Source organism: Callithrix jacchus, chromosome 3, assembly GCF_049354715.1.
Source record: "Callithrix jacchus isolate 240 chromosome 3, calJac240_pri, whole genome shotgun sequence".
Classification (NCBI taxonomy): domain Eukaryota; kingdom Metazoa; phylum Chordata; class Mammalia; order Primates; family Cebidae; genus Callithrix; species Callithrix jacchus.
In genome coordinates, this window is record NC_133504.1 from 173,332,469 (window position 1) to 173,344,716 (window position 12,248).

A 12,248-nucleotide genomic window follows, 5' to 3' on the forward strand; every position below is an offset into this window, starting at 1 on the left:
ACAGTGCCATCAGCATGATCCAAATCATGTATACATACATAGTTTGAATGGCCCAAAGAGGTGAACAGGTCCCTTTGGCGATGGTCTGAAGCTTGTTATTATATAAAGAGAGAAACAGTATTTTTCTCCATAGGAGTGGAGAAATTTTTTAATTCCTGGCTTAAGTGGGAGAAACGGTAGGCAATACTAGGAAACAGCATCAAGCTATATCTAGCTATATTTAGTCCAGTGCTTTGATAGTTAGAACTTTTAACAAATATGTAACAGCTCAAAAAATATGTGCCATGTGGTTTGGGTATGACTCATTATCTAATATACTAAAAAGTATTTTCTCCTTTGGCAATAAAACAATCTCTATTAACATGGGATATTTCTATTTTACTTGATGTTTTTAAGGGGCTACGTAAGCAAGGTCCAAAGTGATGACTTTCTCATAGTGACTCACTTGGCTGTGCTCTTTGATTCCCCCATCAGGAGCTGAGTTTTCATCTTCCCTCTGGTATATCCAATACCTGCTTAAAAGCCCTCAAGAAATGGTGGGTGACAGGGGTTGATTAACCCTATACCTCTCTTCCCTGGGCCACAACACAAGTAATGCTGATCTGTTCTTTAATTAATCATATAATTGAATAAAACAGAGAGCAAACAAGGACAATAAATTGTGTGGAGCCTGAATAAACTGAAAGATGCTGTTTTGCATCATCTTGCATCTATGCAGTTTGTACTCACTTTAACTCAGTGTGGCCCAAGGAGTAGTAAAATAAATATTAAGCAACAACTTGTTTTGTTTCTTTTATTTACCTGCCTCTTCTCTCTAATATCTAACCAAACAAAACTAAGACACTTAACTTTACCAAGTTCTCAGCTATCTGTAAATACATAGTCATGCCATTTTCCCCTCTGGCAGACATTAGAATGAGCCTTAATGTAGAGATGAAACTTTACAAAGATGGCTTTAGAAGGAAGGTTTATCTGTATAGATCTCCATATTTTATTAGCATGAGTGTCACATGAACCACCAATAAATGTGCATGGAAAGAAAAAGAAGGTGACATAATAGTAGTAGACAGGACAGTGATAGTAAGAAGAATTGTGAATAACTGGCATGGAGAGTAATTCTAGGGAAATGTGGAGAATGGCAGAGAGATGAGTCACAAGTAGGCAATACTTGATTACAGCATCAAGCTATATCTACAATGTGTACAGACATCTAGACTGTAAATGGCATAATTTTATCAATTTAGAAATAATATTTAATAATGGAAATGCAAAGCTTAAAAAATTTGAAACCCAAATAAAGTAACAAAATCAGTATTTATGATGACTCATTGATCTATTGTAAAATAAATTTACTGGTTTATGTAGCATTGAGAAAATAGAGAGAATTGGGGCAGGGGTGAACAGAAAGGAAAGCACTTCACATAATAAAGTTCATTACTGTTTCATTAACATTTTGCTTCATTTGTTTGTGTGTGTGTGTGCTGGGGTATAATGTAAAATACATCTCTGCATAATGGCAAAACAGTGTAAGACATATAATAGGATGTAATTAAGAAAATAAGTTTATCAATTCAAGAATGAGATCTATATTCAGGAAGATGTTGGGATTAGGAATAAATAGTTACCAAATAAATGCCAAGAAATGAATATACTCCAGAGAGGAAATAACATTCTACATATATAAGAATTTTAAAGGATATTTACTAAGAAAAAAAATGACAACACAATTACCTTTGTATCTAAAGCATCTAGGCCATTGTGTGCCCCAAATGAGGTACTCTATGTTTGATGACATGAATACAATTTGATGATTAACCACTACCAGTTTCAATATTCGCATTTTTCCCAACTTTACTTTTCATATAGGCATGCATTAAAACACATGGTGTTACATCTGCTTTTTTGCAAATACGTATGGTAAACATTTCTTTTGAGACAAACGAGTAGTATCTATTGTATAATTAGAGTGATCTTTGATTTACAAATAATTCTCTCTCAAAAGGTTAGTCTGAGGACTATTGTGTGTTATAGCTCACCGCACACCATCTGTGTTTGAGGGAGTTATTGCAGCACTATGGTGGCTCCTGCAGAATCTTTGGACAAAAGTTCATGAGTATATCACCATAGCTGTCTCAGTTCCAACTACTGGTTGTATTAAAACAGAGATGTTTCACAAGGATGGGGATTATAGAAGCTTTAGATATACAGCAGCCAGAATGTATCCATTCATGATAGTGTAGAGAAAATGGTTTGGGGACTATTCCAAAAAGTTGTGCCTTCAAGTAAATAACCACAAATGTTAACTAATCTTTTCTAGTTTGCTAAACTATATTATTTTGAATCTAATTTTTCTAAAGCCTCCATAAAATATGAGATAACAAAGTGGCTAATATATATAATTAGGCTCGAGAAATCCAAAACAATCAAATACTTACAGGAGCTGTAAGGAAAAAAGTCCTTCAAATAAACTTTTGGGGAGTTCTGTGATTTTATTTCCATAGAGGACACTGAAAAAATGTTTTAAATGAAAAAAATTAGACACCAAATCTGCATAACAAATTCATCTAATACATATTTACTCAGGCATAGAGGAAGGTAGTAGGCACTCTATTCTTCATAAAAGTTACAGCTGAACAAACTTCATTCACAAACGTCTTTTTGTAAACAAAAATAAACATACAGTAAACAAAAGTAAACATACAGCAAACAAACTTCATTCACAAATGTCTTTTGCCTGATTACAGATCAGATATATGCTTATTGCAGAACATTTGGAAAACAAAAAATAAAGATTTTATATATATATATAATTTCCACTTGCATTGTCCTTTCATAGAAATGTTTCCTTTTAAGTTGTTTTTCTACACACATGCATACACAGTTCATATTTAACAATAGTGAGCATACTGTATATAACAAAGAAGAATGTTAAGTGTAGAATCCATTGCACCCTTTAATACAGCTTTAATATGGGATGAGTTTGGGTCTCATGATACTGGTAAACAGTAGAAGAAACCTGAATAAAGGTAAAGCTTTTCTTTGAAACATATAATGTATATGCTTGAGAAATGACAATCTCTGAAAACAGCAATTGTGAATATGAACTTGGGAGAATTTTTGAAATTTATGTTCTCCCCCATATGTATAAACTAAAATGAATCATGATGGTATCCAGCTCTGATTAGACACTAAGTGTAGCCACTAAGGAACATGAAATCATGTCAGTATCCCTGGAGCCTGGCACAGTTTTTAGCATAGGGAGCTTCTAACACTGGATTGATCAGTAAAATGATAAATTAGAAGAAAAACAAACTAAGAAATAAATCAACAAAAAGGGTGATGTGAGGGGATGTCAAGAGCAAATAAATGGAATGGCTGACTCATTGTGTCAGCTATTAACAACAGGTATACAAGCCAGGTGTGGTGGTTCACTCCTGTAATCCCAGCACTTTGGGAGGCTGAGGTGGTGGATCACCTGAGGTCATGAGTTCGAGACCAGCCTGACCAACATGGAAAAACCCCATCTCTACTAAAAATACAAAATTAGCCAGGTGTGGTGGCACACATCTGTAATCCCAGCCACTCGGGAGGCTGAGGCAGGAGAATCACTTGAACCTGGGAGGCGGAGGTTGCAGTGAGGCAAGATTATGCCATTGCACTCCAGCCTGGGTAACAAGAGCAAAACTCCATCTCAAAAACAAAAACAAAAAGAAAAAATCAAAAAACAAAAACAACAACAAAAAACAACAGGTGTACAATGAAGCCCATATACTTTTAGTTCCCCAATGTAGGGTACCTCAACTATGTGTAGAGGAAGATAAAAATTATATTTTGAAAGGACATTTTGGCAACATATAGTAAAAATCATAAAGATGTGCATATAAATTACAACTTAATAGTTCTGCTTTTGGGAGTTAAATTTAAGAAAACACAGATAAACACAATATTTTATTTACAAAAGGTTAGTCATGGCATCATTTGTAACAGTAAAAAAATATACACAAATAAAATGTCACCAAATCCTAAAATGGGAGATTGGTTAAACACACAATTCATATTGATAAAAAGCGAGTATAGAAGAGTATATAGTGATACTGTTTACCAGTATTGTGAGTCCTCATGATACAACATTAAGTAAAAAAGAGGCATATTAAGGTATTATGTTCATTTTGTTTTAAATACATATACCTTATACATATATACATAAAATAAAAGGGAAACATATCTAGATGGCAGATGATTTGCCATCTAGAGGTGATTTGACTTTACATCTACATATAATTGTGTATTTTGATATCTCTCTAAATAAGCATGTATTATTTTCAAAGATCAGAGACATATTCTCTTGGGAAATAAAAAAATGGCTGCCATAGCATATAAATGAAAAGCTGAAATGAGAATCTAAATAATTGATATGTTTGCCAGCAGTATATAATCTCTTTTTGAAAAGGAAGAAAATAACAATACAAGAGAAACAAATAAGTGAGAGAAAAGTGTTTCCTCTTTCAAGACATCAGAGAGAGGTAAGGTATATGATAAAATGTGAAGAAAATTCTCAACGGAATAAATAAAGTTGGGTGCTATTACAGTGTAAAGAGATTCCATTTGTCTCTTTAGATTCCATGATAGAACTTTAACATAGAACATTATAATTTCATTTGTAGAAAATGTACATTTCTTCAGAAAGACGAATCAGAGAAGAAACAATTTTAAAAATCAAAGAACCAAAGAGAGGATTCTATACTGTCAGGAACATGGCAGAAAGGGAATTAGAAAAAGTACAGCGTGAATAAATGAATATTTTGTGGTCAGGATCAGGAGAAAAGAGGGCATTAGGAAACACAAGTAGGTGAATAGGATGGCACCAGTTTGGTTAATTCAATTCAAGTCCTCAATTAATTCATTCAACAACAGAGACTGTGCACTTACTATGTGCCAGTAACTTTGCCAGATTCTAAGTTTGGTACTCAATTCAATTGAATCAAACCATCATTTTTTGAATGTCTATCATCTGCCCATGTCCCAGGTACTGATAGGCCTGAGATAAAGAAGGTATGGCTTCAAAAGGCAATCCAAAAGAGTAATTTTGAATAGTCAAAGAGTCTGATATGTGTATAAATTATGGAGGACTCACATAAGGATCAGGGGGTGGATGATTTAGGAGGCTGTTCACTTGAGACTTTTGCTTTGATGGTTGGCCCAAACAGCATGAAAGGAGAACAAGGAGATGCATCATATTTATATTGTGGGGGTTATTTCTTTTTCTAAGAAATCATTCTGTTTTCTTTAAGACCATTTTACAAAGTACCTTATGCTATTTTTAATGAGATAAAATGGGTAAATGATAAAAAAGGAGGAATTACACTAGGAGGCAGGAAATCTATCTGCATAGGTATTATTGCTATATGGAGTATCAACCATAAAAATAGTATAATAAAGAAATACTCAGTATGATGGGAATGACATTTCTCTAACAAGCTCTGGCAGGACTAGGGCTGGACATAGTATTATACATAGCAATGAGATCAAAATGACAGCAAGGAAAATAGGTTAAAATATAAAAAATCCAAAGACCAGGATAGAGAAGCTGGATGACAGCCAAGGAAAACAGGGCCAAAATCTATAAAAATGAGGGAAAGAAATATCATCACATAAAGATATAAAGTAAGACAAGGCCAGTGAGAATTTATGCTACACTGTTAGGAGAAAAAGAAATTTTCAAAGAAATTGAAAGTTAAAAGTGGAATCAGCTGAAAAGAAAATCAATACATGAAGGATGTGTATAATATTATCCAAATACTAAGAATGACCAATTGAGAATCTTCTCTACAGTTTCTTACACATGACTTCTGTTTAGCATATCACATAGACAGTATATACATATGAAATATTATATGTCAACAACGTACAAATAGTCCAACAAAGATTTTTGTATGATCGTCTTTTGGAACAATAGGGAAATTTTAAGGCAGTTCTTGTACCTGCTGCTATAAGGAAGGCCAACAATGTTAAACACAGTTTAGCTTATGAGTTTCAGCATTAGGACAGTGAGAGGAAACAATAGCTGATGACCAGTTTTTGAGCTCTCCTGCTCTTGTTGAAAGCTGACAGAGGACAGAAAACCTATTGAAGAGAAAGAAATGTCCCAAATAGCAACCTATGAGATGACTATCATGAAAAAGGTGCCATGGGCAGAGACTTTATTATTCAAAAAAATGTCAAGGAAGTTACACATTTTTTTCAATTGTATACATTTGAAAATTATAATTATAATTTTAGAGGAGTACATAAAGCTAAAGCAGGGGAAAAAACAGAGGTGCTACCTTTTAATTTTCATTGAAAACCTGTAGTAAAATGCAAGACACTAGGCAGAAGAGTTAGCAGCAGTTTAAGAAAAGTTCGTGTCGTTTGTAGGGACATGGATGAATCTGGAGAACATCATTCTCAGCAAACTGACACAAGAACAGAAAATGAAACACCGCATATTCTCACTCATAGGCGGGTGATGAAAAATGAGAACACATGGACACAGAGAGGGGAGTACTAAACACTGGGGTCTATTGGGGGGAAAAGGGGAGGGCCAGTGGGAGGGGGAGGTGGGGAGGGATAGCCTGGGAAGAAATGCCAAATGTGGGTGAAGGGGAGAAAGCAAACAAAACACACTGCCGTGTGTGTACCTATGCAACTGTATTGCATGCTCTGCACATGTACCCCAAAACCTAAAATGCAATAAAAAATAAAAATAAAAATAAAAAAGAAAAGGCTGCTGGAAACGTAAGTATAGTTTCACTGTGAACCCCTGTGGAATTTGGGAGCTAGTTAAGGACAAAAGGAAATTAGAGTAAGTGAATTAAAATGGTTTACAAAGGGCTAATGAAAAAATGGGAAAAGAGAAAAATCATATGTTGAGGACCTTAGACATTAAGAAAGTTTCTCTGGAATAACTGAAATCCAGAAACATACAAATTGCTTTGTAATAAGAGATTAATTTGCCATGGTCATACCCATTATCTCTTGATGTTTTCTCTATACTTTAACAAAGCCAGCAGGGAAGTAACTTTACCCTCATTTCAGAGAGGGAAGAACTAATACTCAGGGAAATTCATAACTTGCTCAGCCTCTAATTAGAAAGTACTAGAGCCAGGAATTGAACACAGCCATCTAGTGTCCTAAAGGTGATATACTTAGCAGTATGCTACACTGATACTACTATTAAAATGTTTTGTTAATATAGAAGGAAGTTTCCAAGTAATAAATAGAAAACAATAAAAACTGTTTATAGACAATGCTAAAAACACTAGTATGCTGAATTCTTAAGAAATTATTACTAAATGTTATAGAAATTTTAATGATGTCACATTGAAAGAAATTTTAAAATCCCTGAAGATAAAATGACATGATGAATGTTTGCTTTTGAAAGATGTTTTGTTAATAATCTATTGCATATTATACTATGTATTATATATTATACTATATATTAATATAACAATACAATTTTATATAATACATAATAAAAATAAATGGTAATGGTAATAAAAAATACGACATAGGATTTTGTAGTAAAAGAGGCCTTAAAGCACATTAGGTAAATCAAGTCCACTTGTCTCTAAGAGATGCAATTTTGGTGATTAGATAACTTGAAATTTTTATTTATTTATTTATTTTTCTGAGACAGAGGCTCACTCTTGTTCAGGTTGAAAGGCAGTGGTGCAATCTTGACTCACTACAACCTCCGCCTCCCAGGTTCAAGCAATTCTTGTGCCTCAGCCTCCCAAGAAGCTGGGATTACAGGCATCTGCCACCACATCTGACTAATTTTTGTATTTTTAGTAGAGACAGGGTTTCACTATGTTGGCCAGGCTGGTCTCAAACTCCTGACTTCAAGTGATCTGCTTACCTCAGCCTCCTGAAGTGGTAAGATTACAGGTATGAATCACCATGCCTAGCCAAAATTTTTATTTTTAAAGAAAAATGCAGTAGAGGTACTTGGCATCATATCACCTTTAAATATTTTCATTTTTTAAGCAAATGTAGTGATTAAGTTAATTTGGCTATATTCTTGAGTACAGTTCTAGAAAGGCATGGTATTAAAATACGAGGTGTAAGCGAAACTTGTAAGCAAAAATTTTATTTAAATAAAAAGAGGTGTTGCCTTGTACTTGCTTGGTTTCTGTAGTAAACTACCTACTCCCAAGTACTCTGCTCCCTTCTGGAAGATTTTATCTCCCAGTCACTATCAGAATCTCCAGCACAATTCTCTTCTGGAAAACCTTTCACTGGCTTTCACTGGCTTTCCTTCCCCACACTAATTAGAGCATCCCAGACCTCAAGTTACCAACAATTGCATTCTCTTCATTATTTCAGTTTCAAGCATCCGCTTCTGTCCAGTCTCACAGTGATAATACTTTTTGCTAAATCTTGAAACATCAGGCATACTCATGCTGAAGGTCCTTAGTACTCATCTGTTCCCTCTGTCTTGAATGCCTTTCCTCTACATATCTGCACTATCTGCACAGTTCAATTCCATAACTTGAATCTTTAGATATTTGCCCAGTATCACCTTTTTGGGAGGTCTTTGTTGATCATCCTATTTAAGGTTTTAGCCTACCCCCAGCCACAGCATTCCTTATCTCTTTTTCTGTCTTTATTTTTATTCATTGCATTTTCATCTACAGATAGATGTAATACTGTAAATATATGTAAACTTTATGTATACTAGATGTTTGCCCATTTATCTAGTTTATCACTGGTCTCTTCCATGAGGCAGGGATTTTTGTGCTCTGGTCACTCTGCAACTCCAGAGCCTCTGCTATGGCCTAGTGCATAATAGGGCCCAATGCATTTCTTTTGAACATATTAAGTGTGCTTCAATGAAGAAAAGAGTTATTGTAAATATGTGTAGTTATGTATTTTATGGAGGGGAAAAAAGTTAATCTTTGGAAAGTGAACTCAAATGGTGAACATAACCAGGAAAATGATATGTGTTATAATGCATGGGCTTTCTCTAAGATAACTCAGTTATTTGATTATCTTCTAGTTTATCTGTTTTCCAATATTATGCAGCTTTTCCAGTTATGGCAAACAGTTTGTATTCTTCCACATACTGCTACATTGTGAACTGGAAAACCCCCAGTGACTTAACTCCCTGACTCAACTGCAGTTTGCTTTATCCACAAGTAAAGAAAAAGGCTTTTCTATGGCCTTCTAACATAACTGTGTGCATGAGTGCTCTCATCACAGAATCTTAGATTTCAATGCAGCAAGCATGTTATTTTACCTGTTAGCAAATAGAAAAAGGAGTGACGACACATTATTTTAGTGTTTATATAGATTATTACATAATTTATAATAATTAATTACAGGAACCCTGTTGATCAACAAACATAATGTAATTTATTGAGAGAAGTAACAAATTATAATAAGCTGTTCTTATAATTTACTTTTAAATTTCTTTTAATTCTCACAAACACAGACGTATCAATTAACATTATTAAGGCAAGAGCTTAATATCAAACTCTACAAGCAAGCAGATATAAATAAGAATTTCCCACTGATTTCTCTTCTTCTTGACATTTAATGGTTATCTTTGAGGACCAAAGATGTGGAGGATCAGGAACTGATAAACTGATATGCTGATTTGCCTTTTGTCCTTCTGTATGGTGGGGAGGTTGTCAATGTTTACTCTGGAAAGTACTACTGTTCAAGATGGTACTGATAGTACTTTATAGACAATCTGACCAGGTGATCTGAGTTTTACTTTGAACTTACTTTAGAACCTGACAGTACAGCCTGAGAGCAATACATGACTACACTCTATATTTTCTGCCAACAATTGTTCCTTTAAACCTGTGCTTCTTCTAGTCAAAACCTTCCAAGACAAAAACAAGCAAAAGTGAACCCAAGCAGATACTGCCATTTAAGTAACGGTTTTCCATTTTCCTTTTTAATGAAAATTGCAGTTTTTTTGACAGACTAACATAGCAATCTGAACACCCATGTGCCCAGATGAGCACTCTAATTCAGTTCTCCCCTTGGAAAGAGTGCCAGCAAGTTGTTCCACAAACTCCAGGGGTTTATCTGGGTCTCACACATGTGTATCCTGGCATTCTCACTGGCTACCCCTGACCTCTGAAATCTGAAAGATTTCAGCAGGAATTGACATCAATAAGAACCCTTCTCTGAGTAACACCTCTTTAAAAATAAAAACGTGCTGGCTTCCACTTCCAAATTTTAAAATCTGATCTAAAGATTACTTGGTGGACTTTTGAAGATTTTTCACAAAATCTGATTTAAAGGTTAGTTGGTGGACTTTTGAAGATTTTTTTGCAAAGGTGAAGTAATATTAGTGACAGCCTCTATACACTTACTTTCAAACTTCTTTAATTTACATAGCTATCTTTTTGAGGTTCTCTTGACATTAAAAAGCTGTCATATTTTAAAATCTTTGTTCTTTGAGAGATTTAAAGCTTACTCTTTTAGGAAAGTATTAGGGTGATGAAAAGGAGCAAAGGTTTCCTCTCAGTGGTCATCTTCAACTGTTCTCAGCAAGACTTGTTTAGCACTTCTAAGGAGATGATACTGTCCCCAGACACTAGCAATATGCTTTCCAAAATAAATACTTTTTTTCTTTTAGAAAAAAAAGAATTGTCACAAGGGATCTGATTTTTGCCCTCCCAACAGCAAAATTATCAAACCATAGAATATACACCCCTAAGAATTGGCTAATTTTAGTGATGGGTGGCAGGCCTCCATAAAAACAATGGGATCCACTAGTGATGAATAATAATTAACATTATTATTAACTCATTATTCATAATGAAAACCTGAGAGCATTTCTTAAACCCCAATTTAAAAAGTGTAGCCACTCTTTGCTGTGGCTGTTTTTCTTCAGTAACACAGTGAATACTTACAGCGAATTCAGAGAGCGTAGTCCTTGGAAAGCATCTGGTGCAAGTTCAGAGATCTGATTATTGCTCAGGTCACTACGATCAGAAATAGGGTTAGGTTACATTCAATATAATGCCAGTGAGATTGATTGTGGAAAAAGCTACGTATGGCTTTTAAACGTTAGTTTTGTACTTATCAATACATGTACAAAATGTGCAACATTTAACATCTGAAGGATCCTAAATATAAAAAAAAAATACTTTTAAAAATAACCATTGTCTACTTTCCTATATAAGATGCCATGTCTTATTTTGATAATAGAACACCTGAACATTTGCAAAATATATCGACCATAAACATTCACATTGCGTGAATCAGTTTGCTAAATTACAGAGACCTTTAACAATTACATAGTTAGTTTAGATATTAAGATTGAAATATTATTCCAAAATCAATAATCAGTCACATCACTTACTATTTAAGCTGTCAAACATTTACACACTCATACTTAGGTTTCTTTGCATCGTCACATGACCTGTGTAATTTGTAACGTTCCATATATTGTAGAATATGGTTCACTCACATTCTTCTAAGCTTTTTATACGGTGAAAAAGCTCCAGGAGGGATGACTTTGATTGAGTTCTGTTCCAAACGTCTGCAATGAAAAATTCAATTTTTAACTGGAAATACAAACTTTCAGACATGTTTAATTCAAGCTCAGTATTCATGTCAAGAAGTAAAGTTGATATTCTTCATGAGTGATATATTTTTTCCTTAAAAATAACTACTAAATTTAATTTGGGTGTCCCTAAATGTGAAGCAAATTCAGATTAAAAACAATGCAATTATAAAAATAATTAAAACTTTCAGATTTTTAAGTACTACACATTCATCAATATTTAAGTCTGGTCTTTGTCCAAAAAATAATACCTTTAAGAAACTAACTTAGGAGTACATTTTAATCACCTGAATGTAAGTAAGAGAAATAGGTAGAAATGCTGAAGAGATCTATTACATATTTTAGTTACAGCCACAAGTCTTCCACAAAGAAAACTACCGTTGAATATTAAATTTTATAAACCTTTTATTTCCTCTGCAGAAAGCATATTATAGGTTAAAAACAATTTTATACTCACAAAATTAATTTTGAAGCTTCTTATGAAGCAAAATGTTAAATTCTAAATTCATATATGCTACAGATATTTTCAGCAAGACAGTCTAGACTTTGGATTCATTATGTGAATATTCCACATAAAACCACTGCAGCAAAGTGCATTCAAGCACAACTGAAGTATTTTTATGGTATACTAAAATTGCAAGTTGAAAATAACTCTGAAATCATCTACTCTGTGGTCCTGCTA

At 34.0% G+C, this 12,248-nt stretch overlaps 1 protein-coding gene across 5 annotated transcripts in view; it reads right to left on the reverse strand.

Moving 5' to 3' along the window:
- SLIT2 (slit guidance ligand 2) overlaps window positions 1–12,248 on the reverse strand; it is a 388,661-nt gene that overhangs the window by 112,354 nt on the left and 264,059 nt on the right. For all 5 annotated transcript variants that reach the window (XM_035293962.3, XM_078367432.1, XM_035293960.3 and 2 more), the window contains exons 10-12: window positions 11,471–11,542; window positions 10,911–10,982; window positions 2,436–2,507 (exon numbers count right to left, since the gene is read on the reverse strand). In XM_035293962.3, coding sequence (XP_035149853.1) covers window positions 2,436–2,507; window positions 10,911–10,982; window positions 11,471–11,542 — 216 coding nt within the window. The remainder of the gene's footprint in view (window positions 1–2,435; window positions 2,508–10,910; window positions 10,983–11,470; window positions 11,543–12,248) is intronic.